Raw genomic sequence first — 16,301 nt, forward strand, 5'->3', positions numbered from 1 at the left:
ATGGCTACAAGTCCAATTTAAAAGAGGACACAGCTACAAGTCTGATTTCAAGAAGAGGACATGGCTACACTTCCAATTTCAAGAAGAGGACATGGCTACATGTCCAACTTCCAAAAAATGAAATGGCTACGCCCAATTTTACGAAGATGAGTCCAATTTCACGAAGAGGACATGGCTACAAGTCCAATTTCAAGAAGAGGACATGGCTACAATTTCAATTTCACGAAGAGAACATGGCTACAAGTACGATTTCAAGAAGAGGACATGGCTACAAGCCCAATTTCTAGAAGAGGACATGGCTACAAGTCCGATTTCAAGAGGAGGGACGTGGCTACATGACAACACAACATCCCTGCTTGTGCACATCGCCGCCCACAATTTCGGAAGGATCGCTACAGAATCGTCTGAGGGATATCGTGGGGGATGGTGGGCGATCGTACAGGTAGGTGAAGGTGTGGCTGCGCTTGTCGTCTGGCTGGGTAGGTGCGGTCAACATCAGACTCCTCAAGTCAGCTCTGTGCTTTTTGAGGTCTGCCAGGGTCCCGTGGCCGGAGGGATAGTTGGGGGTGGTGTTGACCGTCACGTGGATTTCCACTTTCACGGACTCGGAATGCTGGATGACAGTGTCCTCTGCAACCACCTGATGCTGCTGCTTGCACAGGTCGTCGTCCTCCTGATTGTCCTCGGCGGGTCCTTTGCTGAGCTGTTTTGCCTTCTGTGGGGCGTCTTTGTCCTGAGACACGACCATGTCCTCCACGTCTGGCTGCTTGGTTTGAAGACATTGTTTTTCGTTCGCTTCCATGTCCTGTTGGATTTTTTCCTCTTCCTGGAGAAATGAAAGAAAGTGTTACATTCCACGCTAATAATAATTCGCTACAAAGAACACATAATATTGGCAACTATCTGCAAAGCTCTCAACAGATTTCTGGTTTGTCTACTATCAAGTCATTTTCACCTTAACACCAATATTGCATCTGTGGGACAGTTTGATTTTTTGTAATCATTGCTCGAAATTATGCTAAATGGTTTAATTTTCACGACAAAAATTACTTTTGAAGTTTTTTTAACTGGAAATATTAAAAGAAATAACTCACTTTTTCATGTGCAAAGGTTACATTTTTGAATTTAATAATTACTAATATTATATATGCGAAAGTGGCTTTGTTTGTTTGTTACCTTTTCACGCCTTAACTACCCAACCGATCATAATGAAATTTCGTACACACGTTGTCATGGGTGCCGGGGTGAGCATAGGGTACCTTTCATTTCGAAAAAAAGTATTCCATGATTTTTATTCCAATTTTAATGAAAATCATAAATTTGCGAATATCTCATCGAAAAAAAGTCAGATTTGTTCCATTTTTGCAGCATGTTGAAGCTCTTACGTGACATTTTTTTTTAAAGCTGGACACTTTTGACAGTTGAAGTCTTAAATTTTCGTAAAAATTTCAGGATGTGTTAGTGGTACTATGATGAGAAAAAAAAGAGTTTCTTTTTTGGAAAAACTGATTTGTTTGTCCTTGAGTAGGGGTCAAACTTTAAGGTCATGAAAAAGAAAAGAGCTAAATATATGATTGCTTTGCTTCAAAAGCCAGGGGCGTAGCTAAGGGGGGGGTTTTGGGGACAAAACCCCCCCCCCGAAAAGTTAGTCTCAAAAAAAAAAAGAGAAAAAGAAGAGAGAAGTGAAAGAAAAAAAAAAGAAGAAAAGGAAAAAATTCCAAGCGATTATACATATATACATATATATATATATATATATATATATATATATATATATATATATATATATATATATATATATATTATATACATATATTATATACATATATATATATATATATATATATATATATATATATATATATATATATATATTATATACATATATTATATACATATATTATATATATATCTTATACATATAAAATCTGAGTATCTATCTATCTATCTATCTATCTATCTATGTCCAAGCTTCTTCTCCCGAACGACAGTGAACTGACCATCGAACCAGGTATCGATGGATTCGTCATCCTCCCGTCTTCATGTTTGGCTATTTAACATAATTCTCCGATAATAATTAGCGGAGATATCAATTAAAAATTATTAATTATGACTCTTAGATTTCAAAATCAAATCACTATTTTTCGAAGGCTTTCCTCCATTCAAATTATTATTCAGTGCTTCAACTCAACTTTCCGTAACAATGCTTTTATTAAAATTTGTAGCGTGAAGAAAATCCTTGAAAAGAAACATCTATTGCCATTTTTTTCTCGAACATGAAGAAATAAAATTTGGCTTTTGTTTTGAGGCTTTTCCTGTAATCAGGGGATTTAAAATGTTTACTTTTTGGGGATTTTCCGCAATCTGCTGCAAAATTTCACTGATTTTTTTTTTTTCTTTTTGTCCAATCCTGAGGGTTGAACAGGCGTCACTTGACATAACTTTTATTTTCGAGGTAGACCGTGCACGTCGTAAAGTAAATGAGTGATTTACATGCAGTTTATTTTTAGTTACCTAACCTTAGTTAAACCTTGCTTTACGCGCATTTATTTATTCCTTAACGCGTTAGAAACTAGTGTCAGTGTACTACAAAAGCATCAACTGGACTGCTCTTACATTTTTTAGGTAGCCCGTGCAACGCCGGGCACGCAGCTAGTATATATATAAAAGAGAAGTAACCCCCCCCGAAAGTCGGGTCTAGCTACGCCACTGTCAAAAGCAATGAGTGAACCGAGACAATTCTTTTAAATAAGGATGCAACTTGATACTAGGTACATTCTAATATAAATATTTTGGTGACTCACTCATGGCTTTGAGGGCAAAGGTCAATTGAAAATGCAATTTTAAAACTTTTTTCGCCTTGTTTGGGCCAGGATATTTGCTAAAGCCGTGAGTAACCCTCGAAAATAGGTATATGATTATTTACTCACCACAGCATAGTACTAAGAAAAATATAAAATAGCTTTCGTTTCTCTTGGCTTCAGTAGTTAAACGGTCTCAAAGTCGATAATTTTTTTTAAAAATGGCCAAGTTTAAAGGTCAATAACTTTGATCGCGACGGGTCAACAACTTTGGGACACTGCTCTAGTTATAGTCCGAGTGGTGTAGTTTAAGGTCCAGGTGAGAAACCCATGGCAACTAATCAACTTTTTTAATTACGCGGTCTCAAATTTGATAATTTGTAACAAAAGGGATCAAAGTTTTAGGTCAATTACTCTATAACGCCCGAGTCAATTACTTTGAGCAAGAGCTGTAATTATGCTCTACGTGGTGTAGTTTGAGACTCATGCCATAAAACCATGAGATCTAATCATCTTACTTAATTAAACGGTCTGAAAAATGCGTGCTACTCAAAATCTTATGAGCTCAAACTCACATAAATACTAGAACGAATCAACTGCCAAATGTACTTTAAGCTCCCACAATTTCATGCTTCTAGTGCAGTAAAGTTTTCTGTAACCTTGACCACTTCTCACAAAGCTGACCGTCCATTTTGGAGCACTACATTTTGGAGATCCTAGATCCTCAGGATTCGGATCTCGGAAGCTGAAAATTAGCATCAGGTAAATTTCAAAGACATCTCTAAGCCTCTATAAATTTTCATCTCATTCGGAGATGATCGAGCGGGGACAGTTTGAAAAATCAGGTCAGTTGACGTGGAATCACTCGGATATAAACTCTATGCACATTTCACAGGTATTTTTTTATTTTTTTATTGTCTAACAAACCTGTGTTTTTTTTTCTTTTTTTTTCTGACTTTGTATTCATGTTTTTATTTTCAAGCCAAATTTAATAACTTTTATAAATAAACAAAGTTTAATTACTAAATAGCGTATATGCAAATTCTACTGTACTTATGAACTCAATTTCTTACCCAATTGCAATCCTCTTCCTAAAATATAGCATTGATTTATGGACATTATAAAGTCAAAAATACCCAAAGATGCATGTGAATTGTCACAATGTTATAACAGAGTTATTCCCCATCAACTGACCTAAATTTTTAAAATTGTCCCTGCTCGATCATCCCCGAATGGGATGAAATTTTATAGAGGTGTAGAGATCAGCTTTTTGAGAACTGCCTTGTTGTGGTCAAGGTTACGGAAAATTTTATAAGACTGGAAGACAAAAACATTCTATAGCTCAACCCCCGTTTGAGCTATTGACGTCAAAGTTGAATTGGCACTAGTACTTGTTAGGGGCAACATATGGACCAAATTTGGTTTGATTCCGCCAGTTACTTCTTAGGGAATAGCACGTACGCATAACTCATGAAACGTCCCATAGCTCCACCCCCCTTAGAGGAATTCACGCCAAAAACTAATGGGCACAAGTTCAGATGGGGGCACATATGTGTACGAAATTTCGTTCGATTTCATGCGGTAGTTTTTGCTGTAGAGCGGCCACAAAAAAAACTGGTCACACACATACCTGACACACACACACACACACACATGTTCCAACTAGTATGTTGTGGCCATCACGAAAATTTCTTCTCTATCTTTCTTTTAATTCTAATCCCTCCCCATGCTTGACGAGGAAGTAATATTCCCATCAAAAACATAATTACACAAGCAAAAACTTGACGACCATCCCAATGTCTGAATTATCGCAAAATCAAAGCAAAGAGCGAAAATTGAAAGTTATTATAAAAGACTTGCTTGAATTAATTACAAATATTTTATTTTTTCACAAACATAAGATGACAACAGTTAAAAATTTTAAATCATTTTGAGATAATATTTCCGATCATCTCCATACAATTAAAATCACGAGAAAAACGCAGACGACAACCTATTACGATTTATCTTTCTTATTGTTGCATTAATAAAGCTATGTTTATTCGCAAGAAAAGAAAAAAAAAAGAAGAAGAAAATCAGCACCTCTTGGAGCGATTGGCGCCAAAATTGAACCAACGCCTGTTTACATATGGATTCACATTTATTCCAAATTTCATCCAGAACATAGCATTACTTCTTGAGATAGGGCACTCACAATAGAAAAAAAGAACGTTCGATTGCGCCACCCCCTTTTCAGCTGTTGACAACAAAATAAAATCAGCTCATGTACACTCAAAGGGCTATTTGTCGATAAATTTTTGTTTGATTCTGTTCGTTATTTCTTGAGATACAGCAGTCACAATTGACGACAAAAAAACGTTCTATAACTCAACCCCCGTTTGAGCTATTGACACCAAAATTGAATCAGCACCTGTTCATGTTAGGGGCAACCATATGAACCAAATTTTGTTTGATTCTGCCAGTTACTTCCTGGGTAATAACAGGCACGCATAACTCAAGAAACGTCCCATTGCTCCACCCCCCTTCGAGAAATTCGCGCCAAAAACCAATGGGCACAAGTTCACATAGAGGCACATATGTGTACCAAATTTCGTTTGATTTCATTCGGTAGGTTTTGCTGTAGAGCTGCCACAAAAAACTGGTCACACACATACATGACACATAAACACAAACACACACAGACATTTTCCGAAAACGGTCGAAATGGACTCAGCACACCTCAAAACGTTCGAATCCTTCGAAATTCGAAAATTTGCACGTATCCCATACTTTCTTTTATATTATGTAGAAGAAAGTATTGGGTTTCGTGCAAATTTTATTAATATATAATATATTAGATATAGAAGAAAGTAAAAATGGTCAAAATGGACTCGGCACACTTCAAAACGTTCGTATCCGTCAAAATTCAAAATTGGAAAATTTGCACGAATCCAATACTTTCTTCTATAAATTAGATATAGAAGAAAGTAAAAATAAGAACTACATCGTGTTTTGCGATTTTAGCCCCTTTTTTTGTATAATATAAATGGACTAAGTGTTACCTTTTCAATTTTAAGTGTATTCCTTCTTCTTTATTCAGGAAGGGATGAATCACGTGATCTCCGTTCCTTACTCCGGCAAAAAGTAATGCAACAATTTTCTTAGCCGGCGTAATGCCGGACACCATCTGTCGTAGATCGGGTTTGAAGGAAATGTTGACTACATTAAAGAACTGTTGACCTTATTCAAATGGATTTCTTTTATTTCTTTTAAGAATTGCCCAAGCGAACTTATTTTCTATTCAATTACAATTTTCCTGATTTATACTATGTAGTTTTTTTTTCTCCTTAACTATTTGACCTCTGTCTGTGTTGGCCATTTCCCGGAATCGATCGACATAATCTACATCAACGCGAGCAAGTTAAAAAAAAAAGGTTTAAGCCTTTGGTTACTTATAACTTAAAACTTGTTTCTTTAACGCTACAAAGTAATTGCTAACTCTGGGCCCTGCATCAAAACACCACCAGACAAAAAATTTCAAGAAGAGCGTTGCCACACAGTGAGTAAAAGATCCATTTCTGCAAGCAGGGGCCAGGCAGATCCTGGAAAGACGAGAACATCAACAGTTTTCCGTGGAATGCGAAGAATTGCTCTCACCTCGTCGGTCCCACTCTGCTGGTCCCTGGGGGGCTCGTGCCTCATCCGGGCCTCCTCCCGCGCCTCCCTCCTCGAGATGAGAGACTTGTCGCGGATGCTCGTGCGACGGACGCTCTGGCTGCAAGAAAAAAAAGAAGGAACTTGAAAACATGCTATAAGAGAAACAAAGATGAATGGGTCTTGGCGAAAAAATGTTGGTTCGACACTTCGAAATACAGTTGACTCTCTGTTTAAAGACTTTCAAGGAACCACAAAAATCGTCCTTAAGTGGAAATTGTCCTTAAATAGAATGCTTTTAATACTATAGTGGGCCATCTGGGACCGTGAAACGCCGTCGTTAAATAGAGAAAGTCGTTAAATAGAGCGTCGTTAAACAGAGAGTCAACTGTATATAAGTAACCGAAAAAGTATGAAGCACGCCGTGATCACTAGGGTGGGCCGAAAAAATCGAATTTTTCCAGAGCACTTAGCCTCAGCGCAGAAAATTTGTGATCCCTAACACTAATTACTGTGCAAAGTTTCGTGACTCTGGGTTAATATCTTCTGCTCTGGCAACAAACTTGAATTTTTAAGATTTTTAGAAAATTTTCAAATAAAAAGAAATTTTACAAAATATTTTAAACTTCGCTGAACTTTAAGCCTTAGTGCGGTAATTTTTTAACTTCCTAACACAAACTTCCGCGTAAAGTTTCAAGCCTGCGAGTTATTGTTTTCTGTTCTGGCCAGAGGCTGGAGTTTTGAGTGTTAGGGAATCAAATTTTCCGCACTAAGGCTAAGTGCTCTGAAAAAATTCGATTTTTTCTGCCCACCCTAGTGACCATATATGAGGCAGTGAGAAGCAAAGGGATGTAAGTGGCAAAATTAAAAAATTGGAGATGACCAGTGCTAGGGGTGCGACATCGATGTCAATGTTTTGGAAACATCGATGTTTTTGCTAAAACATCGATGTTTTTAACATCGATGTTTTACTTTCGATGTTTGTAGAGCATCGATGTTTTTTCGATGTTGATGTTTTTGTATTTTAATTGAAAGATAATTAAATTTCTCACAGAGAAGCGACATCGATTGAAGAACATCAATATTTCAAAACATTGATCTTCGAATTGAAAAAAAAAAAAAAAAAAGATGGTATCTATAAACTGACTCAAAATTATTGAACTTTTGGAGTCTGGTGCCAGAACCTGCAGTCTACTTCAAGCCTCTAGTTAAAGGAAAATCCTGTACATTACTAAGGTGAAAATTAAAACTTCAAAAATTCAGAATAGGTAAAAGTTGCGTATTTGACAGTAATGGCAACTTGTGTCCGGGAAAAGAATGTTTTCTCCGACAGGTGGGATAGTTGGGGGTTATGATGTACTTATCAATTTCCCCCAACAAGTCGTTCCTCTATTACTTACAATTTGTGTTTAATTATGTAGCACTAACAGTACAACACGTATTTTTTGCGCTCTCAATAATAATTGTTCGAATTAATTTTGAATTTTTAATATAATTTGCACAACACTCTTTGACGGTGTCGGGTGCGTGTTCTTTTGCATTGCTTAAATTATATATATAAAAACGTATGCTATATATTGATGAAAAGATCGATGTTCAAAAACATCATGGGCGGATTTATGGGGGGTCAGAGGGGGGCAATGCCCCCCCAGTTTTTTGAGGACTTTATGTAGTAACAACACATCTTCCAAAAATTTAAAAAAAAAAAAACATTATTTTTTTCATTTTTGAATAGTTCAGAAGAGCATGGGTGGATTTATAGGGGGGGGGGAGGCAAAGGAGACAATGCTCCCCAGTTTTGGGAGGAGTTTATATAGTAACAGCTTATCTTACAAAATCTTATAACAAAAAAAAAATCATGATTTTTTCTTTTTTGAATAGGAAATTAAAGTTTATTTTTTCTTTTAAACTTAAAATAGCCGTTTCTTACAAAGTTTGAACAATACTGTACAAGTGTATAATCTACTACTCAATTTCAGAGGCTGGAAAGTACAAATTATTGATAGGTTCTAAAATCCCTGAAAAGAATTGGCACAGTACAGCCTACAAGGGCTCTTGAACCAAAAACCCAATCTAACCAACCAAACCTTGAAAATAATTAGACAAGTCTTTGAAACTCCTAAGCAAAGTGTGCTTCAATTTTATTTCTTATCAAGTGTATAAATTAAGAATTGTTCAAGTGGGTAGTATGTTACTCTCTTGATACCCATTCTCTAAATCTGTGCCCCATTTCTTTTAAAGTATTAACTTGCATCACAAAGCACTTTTAAAGCGTAAAACTTAAAAAAAAATTATTTGCCTATTATTTCCAATTAACCCTTATAAGACTTCAAAATGCAGAATTTTATATCCATTTTAGATAATTTCCTCCGGGGGAGTAACCCCGGGCCCCCTAAAACTGGAGATATTCTATATCCCACTTAAAAGGGAGCACTGCGTTACTCTTAATACCAGCCCCCTCTCGATTAAGGTCAATTTAAAAAGGACAGCATGATTACACACAGTAAAGAAAACGACACATAAAAAAGTAAAGAATGGCCTTACGCATCACAGAAAACAGACAAAAACATGTTAGGAGGGGGGGGGGGCAATTAAAAACGTTGCTCCAAAAAAAAAAAAAAAAAATCCTGCCCCCCCCCCCCAGGAACTCAGTCCTAAATCCGCCTATGAAAAACATCGATGTTTTATAACATCGATGTTTTTTGGCCGATGTATCAATACCATCGATGTTATAATTTCTAACATCGATGTTTTGCCATTGATATCGCACCTCTAACCAGTACACATGGTAGGAGAACCTCTCCTCTGTCTTGGGGCAAGCGACGGTACTGGTAGTCCTGGTGCTGCTGTACAGCATGACTTAGAGAAAAAATCAATGAAAGCCTGCCTAGGACGTAATCTTTATAAGCGTTTTACTCGAAACTTGAAAATATCCACTTGCATCCCTTTGCTTCTCACTGCCTCTTATAATATCAGAGATGTTCAATTAATTTTTTGTTCGTACAATTTAATTTTGCTCTGATGTGAGACGATCCCGAACAAACCGCTAAGTGCAACTGGCACTGTCTGACCATCGATTACATGGAAAGGCTAATATCCGGTTTTTAGGCGGAAATGGACGTATCTATTGGTTTGTAGGGGTGTTAGTTGGTTTGTTTCAGATGTGTCCTTTTGCCTCTCTATTAATTAGCCTTAGTTTTGTAAAAATGAAAATTTGCTCACAGCAACATTTTTTAAATCTAGAGTATACTCGATGTATATTCTCACGGCAAAAGTTAATTGTTTTATCTATTCACAACAAAGTTTCGAGCTTACCATTTTGCGTTTACGTTCCTGAACGAAATGAAAACATTTTATTTTCTTTTTGTTGTTTCCATGGTAACTATCTTTGTTTGCCCGCATTTTATTTTTGAGAATGCCATAAATGAATAAGGCACCAGTGACATTATAAAACGCGTGCATCAAAATCCCATCGCTATTTTCACTTCTCTCCTGCTAGAGTCATTCAGATGGAATCGTCTTTACTTGGCAGTTTGCCAAATTACATACAATCCATGGTCAAACAGTAACTCTTCACGTCACGTGCCTTGCCACGAAACACTTGGAAACTAATTGGAGATTTACTTTCCACTTTTCCGGTTCCGAAAACAATGCCTTGGAAATGGGTGAAATATGAACTAAATTCAATTAAGGTATCCGACTACGTTGAAAAGGCGATTTTCGACCAAAATTCACTTTTTCTCAAAATAGTTTTATTCAACAGCCCCATTCTTTAAGATTATGAAACATTTTAGTTTTATAATCTACGCGAATTAGAACTCACGTTATAAGCATTTGAATACTAAGCGTCTGCAGTATAACGCGTGTTAAGTCGAATCTTTACTTACGTTTTTTTGAAGAATGCAATTATTTCTCGATACTGGCTACGGAAAACATGATTTTGCAAATTCTATTCAGTATTCAAGCATTATATTTGGCATGCCTGTCTTGTAAGTCCTTGTGAGTGGAATAGACCACAGATTATGTAAATGATGAAATATTTTTTGATTTATAGCTTTTTTACCGAAAAAAAGCTATAAATTTCTGGATAAAGTCACGTAATTTGTCATAAACATTAAAATTCTTGAAATATTTCTTAACCTGCGGTCTGTTTCATGCGTAATATTAATACATGTGAAAAAATCTAAGCAAATTATTTATGGCTAGTTAATTTTTATAAATACAGTGTTTCTCCTAACTGGTAATTTTCAGTCATTTTTGCCAATAAAATTACCCATTTAAAAAAAGTTATTGATATTATGGTTTATTTTTAAGCAAAAAACATGTTTTAAGATCATCCTACTTCTAATAAAACATTACTATTATTTCATAATAGTGTTTTAAAAAAAAAAAAACTGCTCCGAACCTAGTCGGATACCTTAATTGCTTATAGAAGTAGAGGCGAACGTCAACTCTGTTACCACTCTTTACACATGTCTCCGTTACCAACAGACCGATTATGAAACTTTTATAGCAAAATAATTGTGTTAACTGATGAAATCTACACTGTTAAAAATTCAGGAAGATTTTCTGGTAATTGTTACGGTAAAATGGCGGACTTAACGCATCGCTGATTTCTACGGTAATTTCTACCGGAGAAATAAGCGATCCCAGCGCCAATTGGTTGCTGCGGCCTACCGAGGAAACCGTAAAATTTTACAGTAACATTTGATTTTTGCGATAATAGTTACTGGCAACATGGATGCCAGTAACAATTGCCGTAAAATTTCCGGAAAATTTTTAAAAGGCCGTGGTAGCCTGATCGGTAAGACATTGGACTCGGGGCCGGAGGGACTCGGGTTCGATCCTCGCTGGTCGAAGACCCACCGTCGTCATTAAAGGGGACTGGGCGACGTTAAATAGGCTCGTGGTCTCAATGTCCTCCAAGTGAAACGATACCTCTGGGGGTGCTAGTACCAGGTAGCTATTAGCTCTTGGACTAGTTCTAAATTCTCATTAACTGTTCGATTCGGTGATGGTGCTGCCATCTATCGGTATATAAAAATAATGGAGGCAAGGCACTTAGTATGCAGTCCTCGACATAAATACAGTTGAAGTCAGTTGTGACCTTGAATAGAATAGAAAATTTTTAACAGTGTAGTATATCGTGGCCATCACGAAACTTTTTTATGAATTCTGATCCCTCACCATGCTTGAAGAGGAAACAATATTCCCAGCAAAAATAAAATTCCCCGCGCAAAAACTGGACCGACCATCCCAAAAAACTCAAAGTAGACCAAAAAACTCAAAATAGCAGTAGCCCAGTAAACGAACCCAGGCAATCAATCCTTTGCATTATGATGCCTTGAGAATAAATACCTTACAAAACCAAGTAAAATAAGGTTAACATTGATTCCATGTACTATTTGAAAATTGAGGTTTAATATTCTTGCATAATTAAAAACTGCGCGTATGTACCTATCTATCTGTGCGTCTATCTATCTATGTATCTATCTATGTCCAAGCTTCTTCTCCCGAACGACAGTGAACTGACCATCGAACCAGGTATCGTTGGATTCGTGATTTTTCCCGTCTTTATGTTTGGCTATTTAGCATAATCCTCCGACAATAATGAGCGGGGATATTACTTAAAAACTATTAATTATATGACACTTAGATTTCGACATAAAATCCCTAATTTTCGAAGGCTTTCCGCCATTCAAATTATGGTTCAGTGCTTCATCTCCACTTTCCGTAAAAATGCTTTTATTAAAATGTGTAGCGTAAAGAAAACCACTGAGGAGAAAGATCTGTTGCCATTTTTTTTATGAACCAATAAAATTCTGGCTTTTGTTTTGCGGCTTTTTCTGTAACCGGGAGATTTGAAATGTTTACTGTTTGGTTATTTTTCCGCAATCTGCCGCAAAACTTTACTGATTTTTTTTTTTTTTTTTTTGTTGTTGTTGTTTAATTCTGGTTCTTTAACATGAGTCACTTGACATAAATTTCATTTTCGAGGTAAACCGTGCGAAGCCAGGCGATGCAGCTAGTAATCGTAATAAAATGTTTGTCACAGGGGGAGGGGGGATCACTAGTGACCCGATTGCTCAAATAAAAAATCTTAGACGGAGGGAAAAAAAGAAACGTTACCTCCTTGTGTTGTGGCTGTGAGATCGTCTGAGCTTCTGTGGCTGTGTGGCTCTCTTCGTCTCAATTTCGCTCTTCAGCTGCAGAATTCGTTCTTTAAGGTCGGGGTCCTCACAGATGTCTGCCGGAAAGGATCATTAGCAACAGGAAACCACAGGAATAGTGTAATAATGAAAAAAAGTTAAAGAGGTAGAAGTCGGTAGAGTATATTGGGTGTCGAAAGCATTGAAAGTAGGAGGAGCAGGGAACGGAAAGTGGGAGAAGCAGAGGAAAAACAGAAAGTGGGCGGAGGGGAGAACAAAGTGCGGGAGGCGCAGAGAACCAACAGAAAATGGGAAGTGCGAAGGACAGAGGACGGAATAGGAAGAGAACAGAAAGTGGAAGGAGGGGAGAATAGAGCGTGGAAGAAAGAGAAAACAGAGCGTGGAAGAAAGAGAGAAAATAGTGTGGGAGGAAGAGAAAACAGGGTGTGGGAGGAAGAGAAAACAGAGTGTGGGAGGAGCAGAGAAACAGAAAGAGGAAGAAGCAGAGAAACAGAAAGAGGAAGAAGCTGAAAATCACCAGAAAGTGGGAGGAGCAGGGAACTGAAAGTGGGAGAAGCAAAGGACAGAAAGCGGAAGAGAACAGAAAGAGGGAGGAGAAGATAATAGAAAGTGGAGGAGGAGAGAGCAAAGTGTTTAAGGAAGAGAGAACAGAAAGTGGGAGGAGCTGAGATCAAATAGAGAAGTAGCAGAGAATAGAAAAGTGAGAAGCATGGAATTGAAAATGGGAGGAGCATAGAACTGAAAATGGGAGGGGCAGAGAATCAACAGAAAATGGGAGGGGCGGAGAACAGAAAGTGAGTGGAGGAGCAGAGAACTGAAAGTGACGGCAGGAGAGAATGGAGTGTGGAAGGGAGAGAGAACAGAAAGTGGGAGGAGCTGAGAACAAAAAGGGAAGAAAAGAAGAAAAAGATGGAGGAGCAGAGAACAAAAAACGGGAGGTTCAGAGAACCAGAAGAAAGTAAGAGGAGCAAAGAACATTAAGTGGGGGAGGCAGAGAACAGAAAGTGGGAGGTTCATATAAAGTGTGAGTGGTGAAGAACAGAAAGTGGGAGAAGCAGATATTAAAAAGTGGAGGAACAGAGAATAGAAAGTTTGAGGAGCAGAGAACATTAAGTGGGAAAGGCAGAGAACAGAAAATGGGAGGAGCAAAGAAATTAAAGTCGGAGGAGCATATAAAGTGGGAGTGGGAGGAGCATATAAAGTGAGAGTGGTAAAGAACATAAAGTGGGGGGCGCAAATAGAAAGTGGCAGAGGCAGAGAATAAAAAGTTGGAGTGGTTAAGAACAGAAAGTGAGAGAGGCAGAGAATAAAAAGTGGAGGAAAAGAACATAAAGTTGGAGGAGCAGAGAGACAAAAAATGGGAGGGACAGAGAACCAACAGAAAATGGGAGGGGCAGAAAATTAGCAGAAAGTAGGACGAGCAGAGAAATGAAAGTAGTGGAGCAGAGAACATTAAGTGGGAAAAGCAGAGAATAGAAAGTGGGAGGAGCAGAGAACAGAAAATGGGAGCGGCAGAGAACCAACAAAAAGTAGGAGGGTCAGAGAACTAGCAGAAAGTAGGAGGAGCAGAAAACAGAAAGTGGGGAACAAAAGAACAGAAAGCAGGAGGAGCAAAGGGACAGAAAGTAGGGGGAGCAAAGGGACAGAAAGTAGGAGGAGCAAAGGGACAGAAAGTAGGAGGAGCAAAGGGACAGAAAGAGGGAGGAGCAAAGGGACAGAAAGTAGAAGCAGAAAAAATAAAGTGGAAGAGGCAAATAACAGAAAGTGGGAGGAGCAGATATCAGAAAGTGAAGGAACGGAGAAGAGAAAGTGAGAGGAGCAGGGAACAGGAAGTAGCAGGGGCAAAGAAAAAAACAGAAAGTGGACAGGAGCCGAGAGCAGAAAGTGGAGGAGCAAAGAACAGAAAGTGGGAAAGGCACTCACCAAAGGGCGTCTCTCCGTTTTTCGTCTTGGCCGTAAGATCCGCCCCCGCCATCACCAACATCTCGATTACGTCAGGCTGCAAAGAGAGAGAAAGAAAAAAAAAACCCTATCACTTTCCAAGTCCATATACAGATTTGAATGACGGTATTCGAAGAAAAAACTTTTACATACCACACGTTATAGTGTAACACTGAAGAAAAAACCGAAACATGTAGCAATTGAAAGAGCATAACAAAACATGTTTTTTGACGCATTTGCCCTCGCGCCCCGAAATATAAGGTCCGAAAGTCAGCCCAAATTTAAAAAAAAAACGCCAAATTTAGCTATTTTCAGTGGGTAATGGTAGACAACTTCCCCACGCTTTGCATGTGGATATTCTGCCACATGCGGTTGGCGAAATCGCGAGGTACCTTCCGTTTCCCGCCAAGTCTTTCAAATTTGGCGACTTTCTTGAAGTACCTGCAGATTTTAAAGACGTCATATCTCGACAACGGGGAACGACGGTAAATCAATTTTGGCGCCAAAAGATGCTGACCGATATTTTTTCATTGTTACACCATGCGTGTGGTTCCCTATTTAGCAAGAGAGATTTTAATTTTAAAAAGAAGTACTGCCCCAGAGTTACAAGAAGAGAGAGGAGAGAGTACTCACGTGACCCCAGCAGGCGGCGGCGTGTATGGGTTGCCAGAGGTCGTTGTCTGCCACGTGCGTAGACCCGTGGTGCTCCAGGATGAATTCCACCACGCTGACGTAGCCGTTGGCGGCGCCGATGTGCAGCTGCAGGAGACAATGGGACCTGATCATACACCTTCCAAACACACAAACATACATACATACATACGCACAGCGTGTCTCTGTTTAACATGCAAGACCTCTAGTTTCGTAGCCGCTAGTATCAGATCCATGCTTCCGATTGCAAAAAGGGTCGAAATAAGGTACAGAGTTAAGGTACGGAACGTTTGAAAAAAAGTGAAAAAATACCGTAACGGATCCGGTGCGGCTTCCAACTTTCTTGAAAGGACGACACAGTTCTTGATTAAGAATATAGGAAATTTATTTACACTATGTACAGGAAAGAGCGTCAACAACTGCTAAATGAATCATCAGCCATTGAGCAAATATCACACAACACCGTAAACTTGACGGTTACACACGCATTTACTTCCAAATACGCAAAACAACACAGCGAAATGCCTCGCAATAAACACAGCTAATACACTCTCAGTACAAATTCTCAATCGAAACTAAACTTTTTATCCAGCGTAACGGCTTATATACACACCGAAAAGAGACCTCTCAAATATTCCACAAGATTCCAAACGCTTCTCGAAAATAGTAGACCGTTATCAAATTTTATCAATGAACCAAAAAAAAAAAAAAAAAAAAGAAATAGGGGATCGTATACTTCAGCCGAATGTATAGGGGCTGTATATTCATTACAGGAAACTATTTACAGGTTACGTTACTACAATAATTACTATTTACACAATTTGTAACAATACGAAATTTAAATTTTTTTTTCGGACCGTAAGTCCCCTAACTCATATTAAGGGAAATAATCATAATTGAATATAATAATTGTAATTAAATAATAATTGAAAAACGTGCTAAATCAATGATGTTGTCTTACCTAGTAAATAACCCCCCCCCCTCTCTACCTCGTTCCGTTTTTGAGTTAGGAATGCTAAGTCCTCCGTTTTCCGCCAGGTGTCTCTGTAGGAGGTTTTATTAGGTAGCGCACGGCTACTTAAGTACTATACCTAGGCCAGGGCTG

The 16,301-nt window shown here is 38.2% G+C and overlaps 1 protein-coding gene across 1 annotated transcript in view; it reads right to left on the bottom strand.

Annotated features, from left to right (window-relative positions):
* Positions 1-331: 331 nt before the first annotated feature.
* Positions 332-16,301, bottom strand: part of LOC129233128 (protein phosphatase 1 regulatory subunit 16A-like) — a 31,193-nt gene continuing 15,223 nt past the window's right edge. The window contains exons 5-9 of the mRNA XM_054867191.1: positions 15,179-15,304; positions 14,528-14,603; positions 12,564-12,681; positions 6,438-6,555; positions 332-826 (exon numbers count right to left, since the gene is read on the bottom strand). Coding sequence (XP_054723166.1) covers positions 332-826; positions 6,438-6,555; positions 12,564-12,681; positions 14,528-14,603; positions 15,179-15,304 — 933 coding nt within the window. The remainder of the gene's footprint in view (positions 827-6,437; positions 6,556-12,563; positions 12,682-14,527; positions 14,604-15,178; positions 15,305-16,301) is intronic.

This window comes from Uloborus diversus, unplaced genomic scaffold, assembly GCF_026930045.1.
Source record: "Uloborus diversus isolate 005 unplaced genomic scaffold, Udiv.v.3.1 scaffold_18, whole genome shotgun sequence".
Lineage (NCBI taxonomy): Eukaryota > Metazoa > Arthropoda > Arachnida > Araneae > Uloboridae > Uloborus > Uloborus diversus.